At 37.7% G+C, this 23471-nt stretch overlaps 1 protein-coding gene across 1 annotated transcript in view; it reads right to left on the bottom strand.

Moving 5' to 3' along the window:
• Nucleotides 1-23471, bottom strand: part of CFAP47 (cilia and flagella associated protein 47) — a 467420-nt gene that overhangs the window by 205632 nt on the left and 238317 nt on the right. Inside the window, 4 exon segments of the mRNA XM_059678706.1 lie at nt 1273-1361; nt 2775-2925; nt 15159-15274; nt 21208-21342. Coding sequence (XP_059534689.1) covers nt 1273-1361; nt 2775-2925; nt 15159-15274; nt 21208-21342 — 491 coding nt within the window.

Consider the following 23471-nt stretch of genomic DNA (forward strand, 5'->3'; position numbering starts at 1 on the left):
TATCGATTTTTCAAATGTTATGATTGGTTTTTAAATATTGAGTTTTCAATTTTTGCCTAAGTTTAAGGGCCACATTTATACAAAGGGGAAGTAGTCAATTACCCCAATTAATAATCTTCTCCTCTACCAAACCATGCGCCCTACACAAGTAACAATTTTAATGTGATTTGAGATAAACTATAAAGTAAAAATAAAATATTATGATTTTTTAGAAACAGACAAGTATAATATTCTACCAATTCCTGAAACTTTGAGATTTTCTTTCAAGTCTACCACTAGAATGCAATGTTTAATATGTTTGATCCTGATTTCCTCTAAATAACTGCAGTCAGCCATTTGGTTCATTTAGGAACAAATATTAATACTGGATTAATGATACATTTCTGACATTTTTTGTGCCTTATATTGCAATATAACATTTAATAAAATTATAGCAAATATAATTCTCCCTCAGGGAACTTGGGAACCATACATTCACCAATAACTTCAACAAAAGAATTTTTGTTTTCTCAACAATAAATGATATTGTTAAGAAGATACTTCCAAAAGCCTAGACATGCAGTGATTTTAAATACTGAAAATTATCAAACATATATACAACTTTTACATACATACATACAAATTATCAAGCATGCATACAACTTATGGTCTCAACACCAGTATTGTTATGAGGATCTGTTTTCTAAAGCTGATGGAAAGAGAGTTAGTAATTTAAGCAGTACATAAGGTATCATTCTCCATCTTCTCCCACAGCATGTAAATATATGGCAAGATACTTTTCTATTGTGAACTTAAACAGTAATTAAGCATTTTATTATATTTTAATCTCAAGTATATATTGTTGCCATTGTTAAATCTCTAGATGCACAAATATATACATAATGTATAGTTTTAATCAATAATGATGCTTTAAGTAAAAATGAATTTTTTGCTTGAATAGATATTTCTCTTTTGGAAATTAACAGATGCAATAAATTTAGAAATAAAATATGTTAACTATAAAATTTTTAAAATTGAAAGATTTCAAAAAATATACACAAAATTAATAAATTTGATATTACCAGTCTTAGTTTTGTATAGATCAAATAGCATTTCAAGGAAAATTGGTTTACTTTATTAGTTGTTCTATTTTATCTGATAATGCTTACAAATTTATAGCAAAGTAAATACAAAAAAAATTCTGAAAATTGTTCATGTTGAAGAAAATTATTTATTTCCATTAAGATTAGATATAGTTAACTATAATAAAATTACATTAAAACAATAACTTACATGAAGTCACCAGCAGTAGGGAAAGGATTTTGAATGTCCACAGTGATTTTTTTCCATGTATAACATGGGCTTTTGCAATTTATCATTTTCTAAAGTAAAAAATAAATAAATAAATAAAGACATACTAAATGGTAAGAACAAAAAAAGATAACCTGAATCATAAAATAAAAGCTTAAAGCATCTAAAAACCTTTTCATTCAAATATAACAATGATATTAATTCATATAAGTCCCTTTGTCCCAGAAACATTGCACTGAAAAAAAATTTGAGTGGGAAGAAATAAAAACATATTTCATATTTTACCTCATTCCTGATCAATAGTACTTTTGCTACAACTGAACTGTCATAATATTATCTCCCAAATGTATTTCCTTAAAATATTTTTATTAATGACTGAGCATTTTCAAATTAATTATATTAATTTTAAAATTAATTAATTATACATACCTAATAACATGACATAAAGAAGAGGCATGTGTGTGTGTATGCACACAGGTGTGTGAGTATATGAATACCTATCTGTGTATGTGTGTGAGTGTGATATGCCTGTGTTTATAAGATGGTGGCTTATACTGACATATTTTTAACATAATAAACGTACAAACATAAAATTTATAATGCAAATTACCCAATGGCTTTCCATAGAGGAAAAGATTCTAGGAATTCTACATTTTCATACTGATAGTGTTCTTACCTTCTTTTATTTCTCCATTATTACCCGCTCTACCTCCTGGTAACTAAGACCATGAGTATTCAGATGGAGCAGTAAACCGAGACCACATGAGTTTCAAGTGTCAGCATTTCTGCCCTGTAGCCATGTTAATGACAGGCTAAAACCATCCATGTCTCTTAGATACATGTGGCATAGCAACGTTTTGTTTCAGAAAATTGGTGTGAAAGGACTGGGAAGTGTTAAGAGTTCATTATTCAGGAGAAAATCAGATGATCATAATACATATCTCAGTGACAATCAAATGCCTGCTTCCTACTCTAGGTGTCATTATCTAATAAGCCAGTCTGTCCATGTGAACATCTTAATGCTCTCCTTACAAAACTGACCATCATTGGAGTCCTTCTACTTACTTCCTACTCATGCCACTGCACACCTAAAATTCTCTATACTCCATATGGAAATATGGCACAATAACAAATTTACTTCTTCTTTACCATATGTCCATGGTAGGACATAATATTTAACCAGAATACTGACTATAAAAAGTCAATCATAGCAATGTCACATTTATGTTACAGAAAACTTAAAAATCCTTCTCCCTCTGGAACATCATCACTTCTCAATAAATCCCAGCCTTAGCATTATCTTTATAATGCCTTTGATACACAGGACACTCAAGAGAAATTAAAGAATGTTCTTTGCTGTGTAAACCACCAACCCTTAATTCAAATAAAAGCAGACACAGGCCCAGGAAAAAGAGCTATGCTTGGGATGCCCAATGGCATGAGAAGAGAAGCAAAGACATACAAAATAGGTAAAATTTACTTACCGTGGAATTAAATTTGCGGACTTCACCCTTAAGAGCAAAAATCATTGTAGTGCCTCCCACTACCATATCAGGTGCTGAAATTAGTATCAGTGAAGCTTTGGCAGGATGGAGGAAGCGACTGCTGAATTCCACAGTAATATCGATTGTGTCTCTATTTAATAAAAGATAAAAGAAAAATATTTTATTGAAAAAAGACAACTAACAACCTCTGCAATGCAATATAATCATTTATAGAATAAAATTCAAGACTGTTGCAGATCTCAGGAAGTCTATAATCTAGTTATTGTTATCAGTTAAAACATCTTGATCCATCCTTGTGTCCTCTTTGGAGAAGTGTCTATTCAGGTCCTCTGCACATATTTTTCATCAGATTATTTGCTCTTTTTGGTGTTGAGTTGTATGAGTTCCTTATATATCCTATATAATAAAAGGCTAATATGAAAATAGAAAAAACAGCAGGACAACCAAACAACCGAACAACTTGTCGCTATGACATGCGCTGACCACCAGGGGGAATGTGCGGAACATGGCGGGCATCAGCAGCAGGCGGTAGAGCACAGAACATGGCAGGCATCGGCCATGGCAGGATGGTGGAGCAGGTGAGCAGGGGCGCCAGACCAAGGAGGGGCGCCAGTCACTGTCATCAGGACAAGCCTCTGGTGGTTACTGAAAATTCTCTGCTCCCACATGCTGTGGTCCCACACAGCACTTGCACCTGCTGCCAGCACCAGCCCCGCTTGCGCCTGGTGCCGGTGCCAGAACCACCACTCACACCCGCTGCCTACACCTAAAACCAGCCCTGATCGCTCGGTGCCATCAGTGGGTGCAAGCGATGGCTTCCATCCCCAATCACCCCTCAGGGCTTCTCCATCTTCCCCAGCTCCTGAGGGGTGATCGAAGCTGGCAGCCACCGCTCGTACCCACTGCCAGCACCGGAGCGGCCACTCGCACCCATTGCCAGTGCCAACCCAACTCATACCTGCAGCTGGAGCCACTGCTCGCACCCGCTGCCGGCGCTTGGCACCACTCCCAATCGCTCAGCACCTTCAGTGGGTGCGAGCAGTGGCTGCTGGCCCCTATCACCCCTGAGGGCTTCCCCACCTCTCCCTGCTCCTGAGGGGCAATCGGGGCAGCAGTTACCACTAGCACTCGCTGACGGTGCTGAACCTGCTTGCATGCTGCTGGTGCTGGCCCCAATTGCTCCGCGCCATCAGCAGTTGCAAACGGGGTTGGTGCTGTCAGCATGTGGGAGTGTGGAGGCAGAAGCAGGGCTTCTGGCAGACAGGGGAATGGAGGCCATGGCAGGAGGGGCCAAGTGGGGGCATGAAGGATGGTCCGAGACCTGCCCCAGTGCCCACCACGTCCTCACAGCCCACAGTTCCTTTCAAGGTGCATGAATTCGTGCACTGGGCCCCTAGATTTTATATAAATCCCTTATCAACAGACATGAAAAGATACTCAACATAACTAAGCATCAGGGAAATGCAAATTAAAACCACAGTGAGATATCACCTCATACTTTTCAGAATGGGTATCATCAATAAATCAACAAATAAAAGCATTAGTGAGGATTTAAAGAAAAGGGAACACTCATCCACTATTGCTAGGATTGCAAATTGGTTTAGCCACTATGGAAAACATTATGTAGGTTCCTCAAAAAATTAAAAATAGAGCTACCAAATGACCCAGAAATTCCACTTCTGGTTATTTAACTGAAGAAATACAAAACACTAATTTAAAAAGATATATGCCCCCCCATGTTCATTGCAGCATTAACTATAGCCAATATATAAAATCAATCTAAGTGTCCATAGATAGTTGAATAGCTAAAAAGGAGTTGGTACACACACACACACACACACACACACACACACACACACACACACACATACCCAATGGAATATTACTAAGCCATAAAAAAGAATGAAATCTTGCCATTTGAGACAACATGGATGGATGTGGGAGATATTATGCTAAGTGAAGTAAGTTTTTCAGAGAAAGCTAAATGCCATACAATTTCACTTATATGTGGAATCTGAAAAACAAACAAACAAAAAAAATAGGAACAAACTCATAGATACAAAGAACAAACTGATAGTCACCAGATAGGAGGGGGATTGGAGGACTGGGTAAAAAAGGTGAAAGGGATTAAGTACAAATTGCCAGTTACAAAAACAGTCATGGGTATGTAAAGTACAGCATAGAGAATAAAGTCAATAATATTGTAATAACTATGTATGATTTAAGATGAGTACTAGACTTATTGGGTGATCACTTTGCAAGTTATATAAATGTCTAACCACTATCTTGTCTTCCTGAAACTAACATAACATTGTATGTCAACTGCAATTGGAAAATAAATAAATTAAAAAAGAAAACATCTTGATCCAGTCTGTCAAATCTAAAGTTAACTTCAAAATATAAGTAAAATCTACCAAATATTAAATTTTCTAACAGCTAGCCAAAGAAAAATATACATTTTTGGGTGAATTTCATAGTACATTCTGTGCTACTGTTTAAGCAAAAATTTAGTCATGTCATTGGTTTTTAGTCACATGGAGAGAAAAATGAGAAAGACTAAGAATTAAAAAAAATAATTAAAACTGTGGTTGAAAATAAAATTAAAATCTCAAAAGAAACTAATGATATATAAGTAGCATGGCTTTTATTTGTAAGATATATGTAATTAAAAAAGCAAAGAAAACATGTCCATTCCCCTTAATCTTCAACTTCCTAATCTAAAACCTAGTAAAGAGTTAGAGTCTGTAGCCTTGGAGATTTCACTTCCTATACCCTGTAGGGTATTGACTGAGCCATGGCATCCTGACAACCCTGCATGATAACACAAAGGCCACATGTTGTGTCTTGGCAGAAAGTTCTATGATCTTCTCATAACGTAAGAGCATAGAAACTCATGAAATGCTGTTCACTTGCCTCCCAATCTCTCCTGAGGTCTGAGGCTTGCTACCTAGCCCCTTCAGGGTAGAGTTACAGGCTATAAAAGTACTTAGTTGCAGCAAGAAACTGACTGTCAGCACAGGGTGTTTTACTGGTGCATGATGCTGTCATCTGGACCCTTTGTTTTTTGTATTATTATTTTTTAAATTTTTTTACTAGAGGTCCAGTGCACGAAATTCATGCATGGGTGGGGTTCCTAGGCCTGGCCAGCAATCAGGGCCATCAGGTTCCCCGCCTCCCCACCTCGCCACCTCATCCTTCCCTTGCTGCCCGCGCGCCACCACCATGTGGTTCCCTGCCTCCCTGCTTCCTCCTTCCCTCGCTGCCCACGCACAGCCACCACGCGGTTCCCCGCCTACCCACATCCCCCGCCCCTCTTCCTTCCTTTGCCACCCGCATCCACCACCACCCACCCCTGGTTCGCTGTCCCAGCCTGGGGGCCGGGACTGATTGGTGATAGAGACCTGCCAGCTGGGGGGAGGGACTGGGAGGTTGGCCAGCAGGTCCCAATTGAGGCCGGTGAAGGGCAGGCTGATCAGGGCCTGCTGGCTCAGGAGAGGGATGTGGGGAGGGACCTGGGAAGTTGGCTAGCAGGCCCTATCAGCAATCAGGGCCTGCAGGCTGGGGCCAGCTCCTGCATTAAACTGGATCTATTTTTGTTCATGAGTTTATATTTGTTAAGCGTCTTCCCTGGTGGTCAATGTGCATCATAGCAACTGCTCATTCCGGTCATTCCGGTTATTCTGTTGTAATGGTCACTTACGCTTTTATATATATAGATTACAGTAAAAATATATATCATAAAAAGAAAACAACAATAATATATAACAGAAAAATTATCACCATAATAATTTTTAATTGTTCACTACAATACTATTATCTATATGCACATTGTTGTATGACATGCCTAGAACTTCATCATCTTACAAGACTAAAACTCTATACCTATTAAGAAATAACTCCCATTTCCTCCCCCATCCTACCCTTCCCCTGGCAACCATAATTGTACTTTCTGTTTCTATGAATCTGAGTGCTTTAAATACCTCTTTTAGCAAAATCATGCAGTATTTTGTTTTTGTGACTGGCTTATTTCATATAGCATAATGTCCTCAAGTTTCATTCATGTTCTAGCCTGTGGCAGGATTCCCTTCCTTTTTAAGGTGGAATAATATTTCTTTTTTTAAAAAATCTTTATTGTTGAAATTATTACATATGTCTATTCCCCTCTCCCCCACTGACCCCATCTAGCGCGCCCCCGCCTCCCACCCCAGGCCTTCACCACACTATTGTCTGTGTCCATGGGTTATGCATATATATATATATGCATACAATGTCTTTGGTTGATCTCTTTCCACCCACCCACCCCCACCTTCCCTCTGAGATTTACAGTCTGTTCCATGCTTCATGTCTCTGGATTTATTTTTGTTCATTAGTTTATATTTGTTCATTAGATTCCACATATGAGTGAGATCATGTGATACTTGTCTTTCTCTGTCTGGCTTATTTCACTTAGCATAATACTCTACAGGTCCCTCCATGCTGTCTCAAAGGGTAAAATATCTCTTTTTTATCGCTGCATAGTATTCCATGGTGTAGATATACCACAGCTTTTTTATCTACTCATCTACTGATGGACACTTGGGCTGTTTCCAGATCTTAGCTATTGTAAATTGTGCTGCTATGAACATAGAGTGCATATATTCTTTCTGATTGGTATTTCAGGTCTCTTAGGATATATTCCTAGAAGTGAGATCACTAGGTCAAATGGCAGCTCCATTTTTAATTTTCTGAGGAAACTCCAAACTGTTTTCCATAGTGGTTGTATCAGTCTGCATTCCCAACAACAGTGTATGAGGGTTCTTTCTCCACATCCTTGCCAGCACCTGTTTGTAGATTTATTGATGGCAGCCATTCTGACAGGTGGAAGGTGATACCTAATTGTCATTTCATTTTAATTTGCATCTCTCTCATGATTAGTGACACTGAGCATTTAATTTGCATATCTCTCATGATTAGTGACATTGGCCATTTGTATGTCTGCTTTGGAGAATGTCCATTTAGGTCCTCTGTCCATTTTTTTATTGGGTTGTCTTCCTTTTGTTGATTAATATGAGTACTTTATATATTTTTTATATTAACCCCTTATCAGATGTATCATTGGAAAATATGTTCTCCCATACAGTGGATTCTCTTTTCATGTTGATGCTGTTTTCTTTTGCTGTGCAGAAGCTTTTTACTTGATGTAGTCCCATTTATTTTTTCCTTTGTTACTCTTGCACTAGGCATTGTATCAATTAAATTTTTGCTACATTAGATGTCTGATATTTTGCTGCCTATGCCTTCTTCAATAATTTTTATGGTTTCACAACTTATATTTAAATATTTTATCCATTTTAGTTGATTATGGTATATGGTGAAAGTTGATGGTCTAGTTTCGTTTTTTAACATGTGCAACACCATTTACTGAAGAGATTGTCTTTATTAAAGTATGCTCTTGCCTCCTTTATCAAAGATTTAGTGTAATGGCTTGTTTCCATTCATGGGCTCTCTATTCTGTTCTATTCATCTCTATGCCTGATCTTATGCCAGTACCAGGATGTTTTGATTACAGTGGCCTTGTAGTATAGCTTAATATCCTGTATTGTGATTGCTCCAACTTTTTTCTTTCTCAAGACTGATGCAGCTATTCGGGGGGTAGGGGTGTTTGTTTTGATTCCATATAAATTTTGAGAGTATTAGTTGTAGATCTGTGAAATATGCCATTGATATTTTAATAGGAATTGTGTAGAATCTATAGATTGCTTTTGGTAGTATGGACATTTTGATGACATTAATTCTACCAATCCATGAATGCATTATATCCTTCCACTTGTTTATATCCTCATCTATCTCTTTTTTCAACGTTCTATAATTTTCCAAGTACTGGTCTTTTACCTCTTTTGTTACATTTATTCCTAAGTATCTTAATTTTTTTGTTATGATGGTAAATGGGATTGCTTTTCTAGTTTCTATTTCTGAGAGTTCATTATATATAATAATAAAAGCGTAATATACATCCTTCTGGACAACCTTCTGGATGAAGCCGGGGCTGTGAGGGAAGCCCAGGTCCCAGGTGCCTGCCTGCGACCAGAGGGAAGCCTGGGTCCCGGGTGCTGGAGGGAAGCCGGTGCCAGTAGCCAGAGGAAGAAAGGCCTACTCTTGCACAAATTTCATGCATCGGGCCTCTAGTTGGTGTATAAAAATGCCATCAATTTCTGGGTGTTAATCTTGTATCCTGCTATGTTGCCAAATTCCTTTATTAAATATAGTAGTTTTTTGGTGGAGTCTTTAGGGTTTTCTATGTAGAATATCATGTCATCGTAAATAATGATAATTTTACTTCCTCCTTTTCAATTTGGATTCCTTGTATTTCTTCTTTTTGTCTGATCACTGTGGCTAGGACTTCCAATAAGTACTATCCTATATAATAAAGAGCTAATATGCTAATTAGACTGAACAGCAGAATGACCGTATGGATGATCTTCCAGACCAAGCCAGGTCTGCAAGGGCCGGCCAAGGCTGCAAGGGGCTCCAAGGGCCGGCCGAGGCTACAAGGGGCTCCAAGGGATGGCAGAGGCTGTGAGGGGCTGCGAGGGCCAGCTGAGGCTGTGAGGGCCAGCCAAGGTAGCCAGGGCTGTGAGGGCCAGATGGGGCTGCGAGGGCTGAGCCCCTTGCACGAATTTCGTGCATCGGGCCTCTAGTCTATATATATAAAGCCTAAGCGACTGTTATGACCAATCAACTGGAAGCATCGGTTGACCAGTCACTATGATGGGCACTGACCACCAGGGGGTAGATGCTCAATGCAGGAGCTTCCCCCTGGTGGTCAGTGCGCTCCCATAGCCAACCTCCTGCCACCCATTCCCCCCCATCCAGCCAGCTAACCTCCCATGGCCTCTTCCCCAGGCTGGCTGGCCCTGATCGCCATAGGCCCTCCCCCTAGCCGGCCAACCTCCCGCACCCCTCCCCCCATCCGGCTGGCCAGCCCCGATCACCTCAATTGGGTCCTCCTATGGCTCCTCCCCCCTGGCTGGCCAACCTCCCACAGCCCCTCCTCCTAGCCGGCCAACCTCCGTGACCCCTCCCCCCAGTGGCCAGTCCTGATTGCCCCCATCAGAACCTCCCATGGCCCCTCCCCGCAGCTCGCTGGCCAACATCTGCAGCCCCTACCCCCCCGAATCGGCCACCACCCATGCACAAATTCGTGCACCAGGCCTCTAGTGTTTAACAAGAATGGTGAAAGCAGACATCCCTGTCTTGTTCCTATTCTTAGAGGAAGTGGTTTTCGATTTTGCCCATTGAGTATGATGCTATAGGTTTCTCATATATTTCCTTTATTATGTTGAGGTATGATCCCTCTATTCCCGCTTTGCTGAGAGTTTTTATCAAAAATGGGTATTAGATTTTGTTGAATGCTTTTTCTGCCTCTATGGCAGGGCAGGCTTGTGGCTCTGCTCACAGAAGGGTTGTGTCAGACTGAGCACTGGATGCTGATGATGTGGGGCATCCTAGCTCTCCCCTTTGGAGGATGTGGGGCTGATTGTTTGCTAGCTCCACTGGGCACTCCACTGTTGGGACTGGGATGAGCTGGGTGCCCAGTTCACCAGTATGGCGGGGCAGGCCCTGAGGAGGTTGCCTCAGCCAGCCAATCCTCCACGGCACACAGTTCAGACTAACTGAGTCTCCATGACTCATCTGTGTGCATGGGGACTTTGGATCTCAGCAGTGGGGTTTTGAGCACCTGTCAGTGTCCTAGGGGCCCTGGGGCAGGGTCGTTTTCCAAAGTCTCCTGTCATGGGGACCCTGTGGCTCCCTCACAATGGCCTCCATTGAAGTGGAGAGAAGTGCCCAGCAGAGCAACACACTGCAGTGGCAGATCCTCTGCCTGGAGCGCCCCAGTTGCCTCCCTAAGCTCCTGCTCCCACAAACAGATGCTCTCCCACTCTCACACCCACACATACTCTTCTTCTCACACACTCACCCTCATCCAGGCCTACCTGCCACCATGTCTACAATGGGAGACCCTTTGGTTTTGGTGTTGTGCTGCACAAGGGACAGGAGATCTAGCCCCATTTGATTATTTTTGCTTTCACTGTTTATGTAAACAAAGAACTCTCCTAGTAAAAATGATTTTCATTGTTTCTTTACTGGCTGAATATTTCAGCCTTCCCTTGACTGGCCACACCTGTGGCTGATAAACTTGGGGAAATTTTACCTTTTCTTTTACTCTGGCTTTTAACATATTTAGCATTATACATCATATCACAATTATTCTTTGTATGAAACTTTCACCTTCCCTTAGGATACACATATTTGGGGATGAAGATGGGAATGATTCTCTGGGTGTCAAACTTTGGCTTAATTTCCCTAGAACAGTTGTGAAATTACTGTTAAATGGGTGAGTTTAGGGAGCAGCAGAGTAAAGTGTGAATGCAGGACTTTCAAATCAACAGAAATATTCTCAGAATTGCTTTATAGGGAAAATTATAGCTCACATCTAGCAAGAGCAGAAATGATTTTTCCAGATATGTCATCACTAATCTCCTCAATTTGTGCAAAAGCACATTTTCTTAAATATTATTAAAAGATCTTGGACTTGAATTTAATTGAGAACAAAGAATATTTGACCTTGTGGTCTTTTTCTGGATATAATAGGCTCAAAGTCCATGTTAGGTAACTGTGAGTGGTTTAGCATTTTTCTAGATATTCTAAAATTCATTGTTAGATAAAACCACTCATTAATTCAATTGATATCTATAGAAATTTATAATATTACAAGAACTGTTTTAAGTTTTGGGGACACACTAATTAGAAAAATACACTATTGCTGATCTCCTGGATCTTACATTTTATAGGACATGACAAACAATATGTTGTCACAAAATAAATGTGAAAACTACAAGTTCTGTGTGCGCTGTGAAGTGGTATGAGATCACATAATAGGGAGTGTGATACCATCTAAAAGGTTATCTATATTAAGTGGGATATAAAGGCTGAAAATGAGTCGCTAGAATGAGCAGGTGTGGAAAGAAGGCATCCAAGAAGGAATTATGTGTTTTAAGAACTTACCAAAGGCCAGTGGTACTGAATCTTAGAAAGCAAAAGTTTTTGTGCTTTCCAGGAGCCTGCCATGAAAGCTATGTGGACCATGCTGAGATGTTCAGTTTATATCATAATAGGGATGTGAAGTTACAGGAATATTTTAAGTAGAAGAGTAACATGACCAAATTTGCATTTTAAACAATCCTTGCCAATCTGATGTTGGGAATAGATTGAAAAAAAAATCTTTTAGGAGTCCCTTGTAGCAACCCAAGTTAAAGATAATGGTACATTAAATTAGAATGGAAGAGGTAGGTAAGAGGAAAAGATGACAAATATAAGATACATTTGGTAAAATCAAAAGCACAAAGTCATGGATTGGATCTCCATGGAAGTTGATGGAAAAAGGTGTTCAAGGGAAAGGTCAATGGGGGAAAAAGGAGACATATGTAATACTTTAAACAATAAAGAATTTAAATTAAAAAAATAAAATAAAAATGATTATAAGTGTTAAAAAAAAAGAAACAAAAAGATGTTCAAGAATGACCACGTTCTAAAGAGCATGTGCTTAGTAAATGAATTTATGGACCTATACTTAAGTTCTATGTAACACATTTTAAAATACAGTATCCTTTCCATGAGGTAATTGCTGGTTTTAGGACCATGAAGAGCTGAGCTTCTCTTGAGTATAGGTATTTCTTTTATAAAAAGATGAAAGAAGGTAAAGGGATTAGCCAAAGAACATATATGCATAACCCATAGAAACAGACAACAGTGTGGTAATGGAGGGTGTGGGGTCTGGTTGGAGGTGGGCAAATGCAGGCGGAAATAGGGACGTCCATATAGTATCAACAATAAAAGTAAAGAAGAAAAAGTTTTGTAGTTATATAGATGTATATAAATTACCAGGATTCCTTCCTGAATGTGTTAGAAAGTTCAGAATCAAATGGGTAGTCTACCTCCAGTCATGTATTAGATCCGCAGGCATGTATATCACAAATATAGGTTTTATACTCCTTCATATTACATGAACCTCATAAGCTACTGCAACTTGGCTTTCGGAAAAGATGGAGAAGAAATATATAACATATCAATGTCAGTGCCCATTTGGCTCAATGAGAATCATGAAGGAAAAAGAAACAGAATGGTTTTCTAAAAATATACTTACACTTTTACAACACTTTATGGTTATACCTAAATTTAGACATGAAGTTAGATGCAGAAATAAACATGTTTGTTTATATGCTGGCATAGCTGTTTAATCTTTCTATATAAATTATATCTCTGGGAATTTAAATCCACAGCTGGTAGAAATAGCTATTACTAATCGTGATTGAGACAGAATCTAAATCAGGATGTGGTATACATAGATAATTATACAATACCTGATAATGATAAATCCACAGGTGGGGTTTTTTTGTTTGTTTGTTTGCTTGCTTGCTTAATAAAACAAAAGCTATTTTGTTTCATTAAAATCCTATTAGTAAAAACCAAAGACCATGACATTATTTAGTCTCACTAAAGAGATACTTAAAGAACCACCTGATAATAGTATTCAAGCCTACAAAATAAAATGTATCCAGAAAAGTGAGTAATTGTTTTCCATACACATGGAGAATTACGCATTACATCTTCTGAGGTTCTTGTGGCTTCCCCAAGAACACTTAGGTGACTTCTTTTTTCCATTTTCCTCTGTTTCTATACACACATCACAAATAAAACAATTATTCAAATTATATCCTTATAGTATATTTGCTTCTATGGCACTGTGCTAGACTGTAAACACTGTGAAGAGTGTTGATGTTTTCATCTATGAATCACCAGTACTTTGAATGGCGGAGGGGGATGCTTATTGATTGCTTCCTGTAAGTTCCAGTTACAGTACTAGATGTTTTGCCTATAGAAGTACATTTATTACTGACAACACTGGGAATAAATACCCTGATCCACATTTTCCAAGTAACAAAATGAAGCTGAATCATAGAGCCTGTACATGTCAGTATCAAAGCCCAGCATTTAATTGTTAAATGACATGATAGAAGCATTCTAGGCCACAATGGCATCTGAAACTGAAATTCATTGCCTAGAAGAAAAATCTTATCAAAATTACAATAAAGGGATTTTTTTTAAGCTGCTAATTAGAGAGAGCTGTTGATGAGCATCTCCACAGAGGCTAATAGAGGAAACAAAACTGCCCTATTGCCTCGTTTCAGAGAAGGCAAAATGCGGTACAGACAGCCCTTCCCAAGGCCAGTATAGAATGCCAGGCAACTGGGCATAAAAGCAGAATGTTGCCCTAACCGGTTTGGATCAATGGATAGAGCGCCGGCCTGCGGACTGAAGGGTTCCAGGTTTGATTCCAGTCAAGGGCATGTACCTTGGTTGTGGGCACATCCCTAGTACGGGGTGTGCAGGAGGCAGCTGAATCAATATTTCTCTCTCATTGATGTTTCTAACTCTCTATCCCTCTCCTTTCCTCTCTGTTAAAAATCAATAAAATATATTTTTTTAAAAAAGCAGAATGCTTTCACCCTGAAGAGAAATCTGTCGATTAACAAACCTGTGCATATACAAACTCACAATTTACTTTTCTATTGCCATATTATTACATGTGAATGGATCATCAAGTATCACAAGTCATTAGAATAAATCCTTCAATGTGAAACACCGAGACCAAGAGAAACAACATACCAACTGACCTCAAGAAGATAAATATACAGGGAATAGATGAAAAAGTAAGTCAGAGACATTTATGAAACTATTGTGACCCCAAATTAAGAACATGATGCTATGAAATAGAGATATTCTAAGAAAAAGAAAGTGTTCTTATAAGTATATGAGACTATCTATCATCTATCTATCTATCTTTAAGTTACAATGACTAGGGATAGAGAAAAATGGCAACATTGGGGTATCTTTCATGTATGATTATTAGTCTTCTACTTTTTTTTCTTTATACTTGCATAGTTTCTAAATTTTCTACAATGAGCACATATTGCTTTTATAATCAGAGACTTCACACACTGCTTTGAGTTTTTGGCAGAAAACAACAGTACTACATAAACAATTTGTTGTCTAATTTCTATGGCCAATGTACATGAAAAAATAAACTGAAATTAAATGTATACATAAAATGCAGCTGCTTTATACTGTTAGAATGTTTAAACAAAATTGATGCGGAATCTCAGCAACACATGAATTATTCATCTATGTGTGAGTGATGGTCTTTTCATTTGTATATATCCACTAAAAACAAATCCAGGTCACTTTTTAATAATTATAGTGCACATTAAATTTCTAGGGCTGATACGTTTAATGAAGTAAAATTTAAAAAAACAAAGCACTTACTTTGGAGGAACTGTCACAGTACTCTCTGTGGGGAAGAGGGTGAAGTCAGCGGCATCTCTTCCAATGATTGTAGCATTATACACTATACTTTTCGAGGTTGAATTTTTCACTAGAACCTACATTGCAGAACAAGAGAGTAAAAATAAGATCATGAATTTTTAAAAATATACAACTTAACATTTCTTATTTTTTAAAATATATTTTTATTGATTTTTTACAGAGAGGAAGGGAGAGGGATAGAGAGTTAGAAACATCAATGAGAGAGAAATGTCGATTAGCTGCCTCCTGCACGCCCTCTACTGGGGATTGTACCTGCAACCAAGGTATATGCACTTGACTGGAATCTAACCCAGCACCTTTCAGTTCATGGCCTGATGCTCTATCCACTGAGCCAAACTGATCAGGGCTTAACATTTCTTATTTTAATCAAAGAGTTTTACATTTTAATCATGAAAATATTTGTTCCTTATGTGCACTAACTGAGGGAAAGCAGACTTTGTATTTGAAGATCGCATATATACAGTTTAGCAAGAGTAGGCAGGGAAAAGGATCTCTCAAGCAAGGAAATGACATGAAGATTTGAAGTCCACAGTGAGCAACTTGGATTTTATTCTTATTACAAAGGGAAATCTTCAGAGAATTTTAAACATAGAACTTAAATAATCCAATTTACAGAAAAAGGATACTCCAGGTGCTCAGCGTGGGAAGTTATAAAGATTCTAGGTTTAAAATCAGAGGTCCAGGCTGGAAATGATGGTAGCCTCATCGAGAAGCAATAGTATAGCTAGGGTTTGACTGTCCCGTCCTTCCTGAGGCTTAGAGATGGAAAGTATTAGAGAATAAGCTACTTTATTTTTAGAGAGTATTTCATGAAAACTTGACTACACAAGTCTTTATGTAGAATATAATAGAGATTTTTAAAAAAAACAAACAACACGTTAGGAAGACACAAGGTTATCATGGAAAGTACTGAGCCAAAAGAGGAATAAGACCTGGGACAAATGTGGGATTGGCCAAATTACAGTAAAGAAAAGGTAACTGCAGTTAGGTGGTCCAGAAACCACAGACAGAGATATTTCAAGAGTTAATAATTAACTCTATATGTGGTTATAGTGAATCGTAAGGAATATGGTAGAGATTTGTTAAAAGGTTAAATAAACTACTTTTATATTGCAGCGAAAACTTTGGTAACTACCAGGACAAGTATATTGCTGCTGAAAAGTTTCTACAGTCAGTTACCCCAAGGATTTTGGGATCTCATGTAGCTTGCCTACTTATAGATATCAGTACCTAAAGAATTAATTAACAGACCAAGTGATTTTAAGTCCCAGAGAGTTCATTTCCATTCTCTGGAAGGAATAGTTAAAAGTAATAATAAATTCATTACCTAATGTTATTGGTTTATAGTCCTAGAAGTTCTATAACTATCCCTGAGATCTTAAGGAAGACATTCATTCTTATTGTCATATCATATGTATAATACAAAGCCCATTGGGCTCATCTATGGCCAGGGTATTCCACCTAACTAATTTTATGTAGGGGTGGTAATTGATTCATGGGGAAAGAGGAAAGCTGTTGAGGGAAGGAAAAACAGCTTTGGAACCTGGATTCCTGTTTTGTAATGACAGTCTTTATCTATTGAGCTCTGCGTAAAGTTTGTTTTTAAAAAAGTGTGTGTGGGGGCGGGGCAGGGGGAGGGGGGAACCCCACCAGTGTTTTTCAGTGGTTTTGTGTCAACCTATGAGCCAGGAGATCACAGTTTGATTCCTGATCAGGGCACATGCCCAGGTTGTAGGCTAAATCCCCAGTGGTAGATGTGCAGGAGGAAGCTGATTAATTATTGTCTCTCATCATTGATGTTTCTTTCTCTCCCTCTCCCTTCCACTCTGTAATCAATAAGAATATATTTAAAAGGGGAGGGAAGGTCAATAGCTTTAAAATTGTCTCAGAAAAACCACTGCAACCTACATTTTTTTCATTGATAACCATATGGTTTAATGGTTCCAATATTCTATGTTTCCACTTGAGACATATAGCTACAGAAATATCTTTTTAATTATAGTAGCCATTTCCTGAGATTTTTCTTTATTCTGGAAGATTGAAAAGGTTGTGAATGGATGTGAAGAGTTAATAATTACCACTATGCATGGTTATAGTGAATCGTAAGGAATATGGGTTGATGTAGGGGGCAAACTGTGTCTAAGTTTCCCAGCAACTTCCAAATTAACCATTTCTCTTAAATGAAATTTAAAATAAAAGCTTGCTGTGATTGATGTTTAATTTATCATTTATATTTAATTTTTGTTGTTTCCTTCAAAAAATGTTTCTTACATTTTTGAAAAACAAAAGCCTTACGTGTACAATATCATCAATAATCTTCAGTTGTGAACAATATTTCTAATAAATAATTAAATTGGAAAGAAATCATTAAAACATTAAAATGTTTCCATTTTAATATGCTTTAATTTGATTTTTAACATAATGATTAAAATTTGTTTAAATATGAGCTAGTGTCATTAACTAATTTTTTAAAATAACAATTAAATGCCATAAGGAAATACAAACCTGGTCAGAGTTTAAAAATTATTAATCATACCGAACTGTAATAAATCACTGCTTAATCTAATTCAGACTCCTTCTATCTTGTGCAGGCTTAAGCAATAATATTTCTAATTCATGAAAATTTTTAGTTTGAAGTCAGAAGTCCTCCCCAATATAATTATAGTTCTAGGCTAGCTAGTACCCAAATCCCTTAAATATCAATGCAGTTAGGGAATTATCAGAGTAAATACTGTTGAAAAATTCTCTAAAGTATTTTATTTCTCTTTTTCTGACAAAAAGAGAAAAAAATAAAATTACATAAAAGGGATTGTATCTTAATATTTTCTAACAAAATAAAATCAAAAGGAATGACTCTCCTTTCCATAAATTGAGCCCTTTACAATTTGAGACAAGAACCTGAGTTTTTCCCGATTTTTTAAACTGAATCTTACCAATCATTGCTCATAGTGTCACAGATATTTTTTCAAAGAGGTTACAACTACAAATCAAACATCACTAGGACATACACTGTGAAGACCAAATATGGATGAGTTTTGCATCAAAAGTGTAAAATTGACCCCACACCCAAAAATATGGGGAGGAATAAATAAAATAGATGAGAAAAAGAAATAGATGTGATCTGACCAAAGCACTAAAATAACTTTTTTACAAAATAAGATTTTATCAGCCTATAGTGTCCTGAGAAAAAAACCAAGGACCCACCTATAAATCTGGTTACAGGTTTTATAAAAACAATCTTACATAAATGCAAATGATTTAAAACTGCATGATAGAAGATACTTTACAAGTGTTCATGTGAAACAAATTATCTGAAATTGAGGTCAATAACACCTGACAAGATATTTCTCAAAGAGAACAATTGTAAAATATGGACCTATTTATATAGATTTGTTATCATAGGACTGGAAATTTTGTTTCCATTGTTTTTCTTAAATTTGAAAAATTCACTGTTAACACATTTAGTGCATCCAGATTACATAATATCATTTAGAGAAAATTAGGTAACCCAGGTCAAGAGCACATCCATTATTACTTCCCTTTCTATATCCTCAATTAAACAACAACAAAAAATCCATCTGGTAAAGAAGAAATTAAAAACACCCTGGAAAACCAATGACAATGAAAACCTAACAATCCAAAACCCATGGGACACAGTGAACGCAGTCCTGAGAGAGAAGTTTATAGCTCTATAGGCCTACATCAAGAAAACAAAACAAGAAAAAATGGTAATAAATCATGTAACTCTACAACTTAAAGAATTAGAAAGAGAACAACAAGAAAAGCCCAGAGTGAGCAGAAGGAAGGAGATAATAGAGATCAGAGCAGAGCCCTAACCAGTTTGGCTCAGTGAATAGAGCGTCAGCCTGTGGACTGAAGGGTCCCAGATTTGATTCCAGCCAAGGGCACATGCCTGGGTTGTGGGCTTGATCCCCAATGGGGGGCATGCAGGAGGCAGCCGATCAATGATTCTCTCTCATCATTAATGTTTCTATCTCTTTCTCCCTCACCCTCCCTCTCTGAAATCAATAAAATATATATAAAAAAATAAGTAAACTCAAAATGGATAAAAGACAAACATAAGACAGGGAACCATAAAAATATTAGAGGAATCGACAGGCAGCAAAATCTCAGATATATGTTGAAGCAATATCTTTACTGATACAGCTTCTAAGGCAATGGAGACTAAAGAGAAAATAAACAAATGGAATTACATCAAAATAAAAAGCTTCTGTACAACAAAAGAAACCATCAACAAAACAACAAGAAAGCTCACTGCATGAGAGAACGTATTTGCCAATGTTATCACTGATAAGGGTTTAATCTCAAACATTTAAAGGGAACTCATACAAGTTAAAAAAAAAAGGAAGATAAACAACCTAATCAAAAAATGGGCAAAGGACCTAAATAGACACTTTTCAAAAGAGGACATTCAGAAAGCCAAGAGACACGTGAAAACATGCTCAAAGTCACTAATCATCCAAGAGATATAAATCAAAACAATAATGAGGTATCATCTCACACCTGTGAGAATGGCTATCATCAACAAATCAACAAAGGACAAATGCTGGAGAGGAGGCAGATAAGAAGGAACCCTCGTGCACTGCTGGTAGGAATGCAGACTGCTGCAGCCACTATGGAGAACAGTATGGAGTTTCCTCAAAAAGTTAAAAATGGAACTCCCATTTGACCCAGTGATCCCACTTCTAGGAATATATCCCAAGAAACTAGAAACACCAATCAGAAAGGATATATGCACCCCTATGTTCATAGATGCACAATTTACCATAGCTAAGATTTAGAAACAGCCTAAGTGCCCATCAGCAGATGAGTGGATTAAACAACTGAGGTACATCTACACAATGGAATACTACTCTGTGGTAAAAAGTAGGAATTCTTACCATTTGCAACAGCATGGATGGAACTGGAGAGCATTATGCTAAGTGAAATAAGTCAGTCAGAGAAAGATAAATATCACATGATCTCACTCATTTGTGGGATATAATGAACAACATAAACTGATGAACAAAAACAGATCCAGAGGCAGAGAAGCATTGATCAGCCCATCGAACCTCAGAGGGAAGGTAGGGGAGGGGGAGAGATCAACCAAAGGACTTGTATGCATGCATCTAAGCCTAACCAATGGACACAGACACCAGGGGGGTGAGGGCATGACAGGGGGGTGGGGGGCAATGGAGGGATAAGGACACATATGTAATACCTTAATCAATAAAGAAAAAAAAAATCCATCTGGATGTGTAAACTGCTCCCCCTAAAGGAAAGTGAAGCACATTCAGATCAAAACTTTCTATTTAGTCAAAAGTTTCTATTTAGTGAGCCAGTCAGAGAAAGATAAATACCACATGATCTCACTCATTTGTGGATTATAGAGAACAACATAGACTGATGAAAAGGGACAGACCCAAAGACTGAGAAACAGCGATCAGGCTATCAATCCCCAGAAGGAAAGTAGGGGAGGGCGGTGGTAAGGGGAAGAGATCAACCGAAGGACTTGTATACATGTATATAAGCCAAACCAATGGACATGGACAACGGGGGGATGGGAGCATGAGTTTGTGTGTGGGGGGGAGGTTGGGGGTTAATGGGGGGGGATGAGGACACATTTGTAATACCTTAACTAATAATAAAAAAAGTTTCTATTTAGTGTATCAGTCCTTTTGTATATGAAATGAATTTAAAGTTTCCTAATAGGATTTGACCTTCAACGTATATAACTTTCATTTTCCATGTCCCCAACCCCCATTCCTCAACTGCATGAAAGAGTCATCATCTCTTTGCAGGTGATGATTATTATTAAGCAAAACCTGTCCCTTATATTCTGCTATACTTTTGGTTTTGAAGGAGTAACATTTGCTAAGGCTTATTGTATCATATTGATAATTCTGTTAATTTGCGGTTGACAAAAATATCTAAAACCCCTCTTAAGTGTTTAACTCTATATATTCTTTGGCCCTAAGTACATCCTTACCTTTTTCTTCACAGTGTCATGTAAAGTACACTGAAAGGTCACCAACATCTTGGGGAGATATGTAGGGAGTCTTTCATACATGTAGACACAAAGCATGAGCATCAGAATTGGATTATAGTCACAGATGTCACAGGCCTAGTTTTAAAGAAGAGAAATATAAATAAGAGGATATACAGATAAAATATATAACTAGAACTAAAGCATAGTACATCAATTGCTGAAATACTTGAAAACTTTTTTAAATGTTACTGATGGGCAATGATACTGAAATATAGACACAACAAACAAAGTATTGCTTTGAATCGGAAGAGCTCAACCTAAATATTAAAAGATGAATGAGAAATGTTGTATCACAATGATCTCAGAAGCTGAAAGACTCCGTAAAGGCTAGTCAGAGGTCAGAAAAATATTATACACTAAAAATACTGACTAATGTGACTAAGATACCATCCCTGAGTTATTAAATATCATAGCATGCAGTACAAGAAAAATTGAGAAGTAGACAAACTATTTATGTAAAAGATGGCAAAAGAGTTTCAAGCAAAAGCCCAAGGGAGGAGGTAATACATGAGATGACCTTGAAGGCTGGATTTTAAATAGGCTGTATTTAATTGGAAGTAACGGGTATATTCTATCAGAAACACAAAGAAATATAGGGAAAGGATATAGGAAAGTACAGTGTTCATTTGGAAGAAGAAGTACAACTTGAATCATGCATAATATAAGAAAGGAGAGGTAGTGGAAGAAAAGACTAAGGAGTACAAAGACCACATTGTGGAGGGCATGAATGCCAGGATGAAGGACTTAATTTCTGAACAAGAAATAACACAAGAGCAACAATTCAAGCAGATCAAGCAGCAGATGGTTGGGGAAATACTTTTCCCAGAACAGACAAATTATAGTAAGCCAGAAAATGCAATTATAGTGATAAACAACATAAAATAGTGATGGTAGTTGGAATAGATTTGAGATAAAATCCAGACTAGAGAGGAAAAACAGCAGAGACAATGAATATAGCCAGAATGCATACTGAAGCTAAAAGGTAGAGTCAGCAGCAGCAGAAGGAAGGATTCCTTCTATCAGTTTATGTAGTGCCTTTGATCTCCTAGAACAAGGTGGAGGCAGTGGGAGAGAATTATTCATAGCAAAAAGGAATTAGGATTGGTCTGAGATGATGATTCAAAGACATAAAATACTACTGATAAACAAGCAACTCTGTCATTTTCAATATACAGGGAGCTCTCTACACATACAGGGAGATCTTCCATAAAAGGAAGATCATAGTATGATTTAATGGCACACATCCAGGCTAGCAACTCAAAATGATCTGGGCCTAGCCTGCAAATGCATATAGTGTGAGAGCTACGGAAATATAGTGTTACAGTAAGCACCCCCTTACCCTCCATTTCACTTTCCACAGTTTCAGTTACCCATGGTCTAGTGCAGTCCAAAAATATTAAAAGGAAAATTCCAGAGTAATTCGTAAGTTGTAAATTGTGCACTATTCTCACTAGTGTAACAAAATCTCACTCAATCCTGCCCCAGATGTGAGTAACCCCTTTGTCCAGTGTCTCCACGTTGTGTTTACCACCCACCCTTTAGTCAGGTGGTACGCATCTTGGTCACCAGATCAGCTGTCACAGTATCACAGTGCTTATGTCACCCTTATTTTACCTTATAATGTCCCCAAAGCACAAGAGTACTGATGCTGACAATTTAAATATGCCAAAAAGAAGCTGTAAAGTGCTTCCTTTAAGTGAAAAGGTAAGTGTTCTCAACTTTATAAAGAAAGAAAAATACCTTTTACTGAGGCTACTTAGATCTCCCATAAAAGTGAATCTATCCATGAAATTGTTAAGAAGGAATAAATCTGTGCTAGTTTGCTAAGAGAGAACATATTTATATAATTTTATTACAATATATTAAAACTGTTCTTTTTTATTAGTAGTTATTGTTGTCAATATCTTTGTACCTAAACCATATGTTAAATTTTATCATAAGTATGTATGTAAAGGAAAAAACATAGTATTTAGTATACAGAATGTTCAGGCATCCATGGTCTCAGGCACCCACTGGGAGTCTTGGACCTATCTCCAGTGGATAAGGGGGGGACTACTCACTCTATGTGGAGCTAAGACACTTGACTCTAAAATTTGGCAGCAGTAACCAGAGAATAATTTTTATAGCCCATCTGATCATTGCCGGGGTCCAGCCCCAGCAGGTCCAGGGGTCCCCAAAGGTGTGGACGGAGTCGGCGAAGAAGG

The sequence above is a fragment of the Myotis daubentonii genome, chromosome X, assembly GCF_963259705.1.
Source record: "Myotis daubentonii chromosome X, mMyoDau2.1, whole genome shotgun sequence".
Classification (NCBI taxonomy): domain Eukaryota; kingdom Metazoa; phylum Chordata; class Mammalia; order Chiroptera; family Vespertilionidae; genus Myotis; species Myotis daubentonii.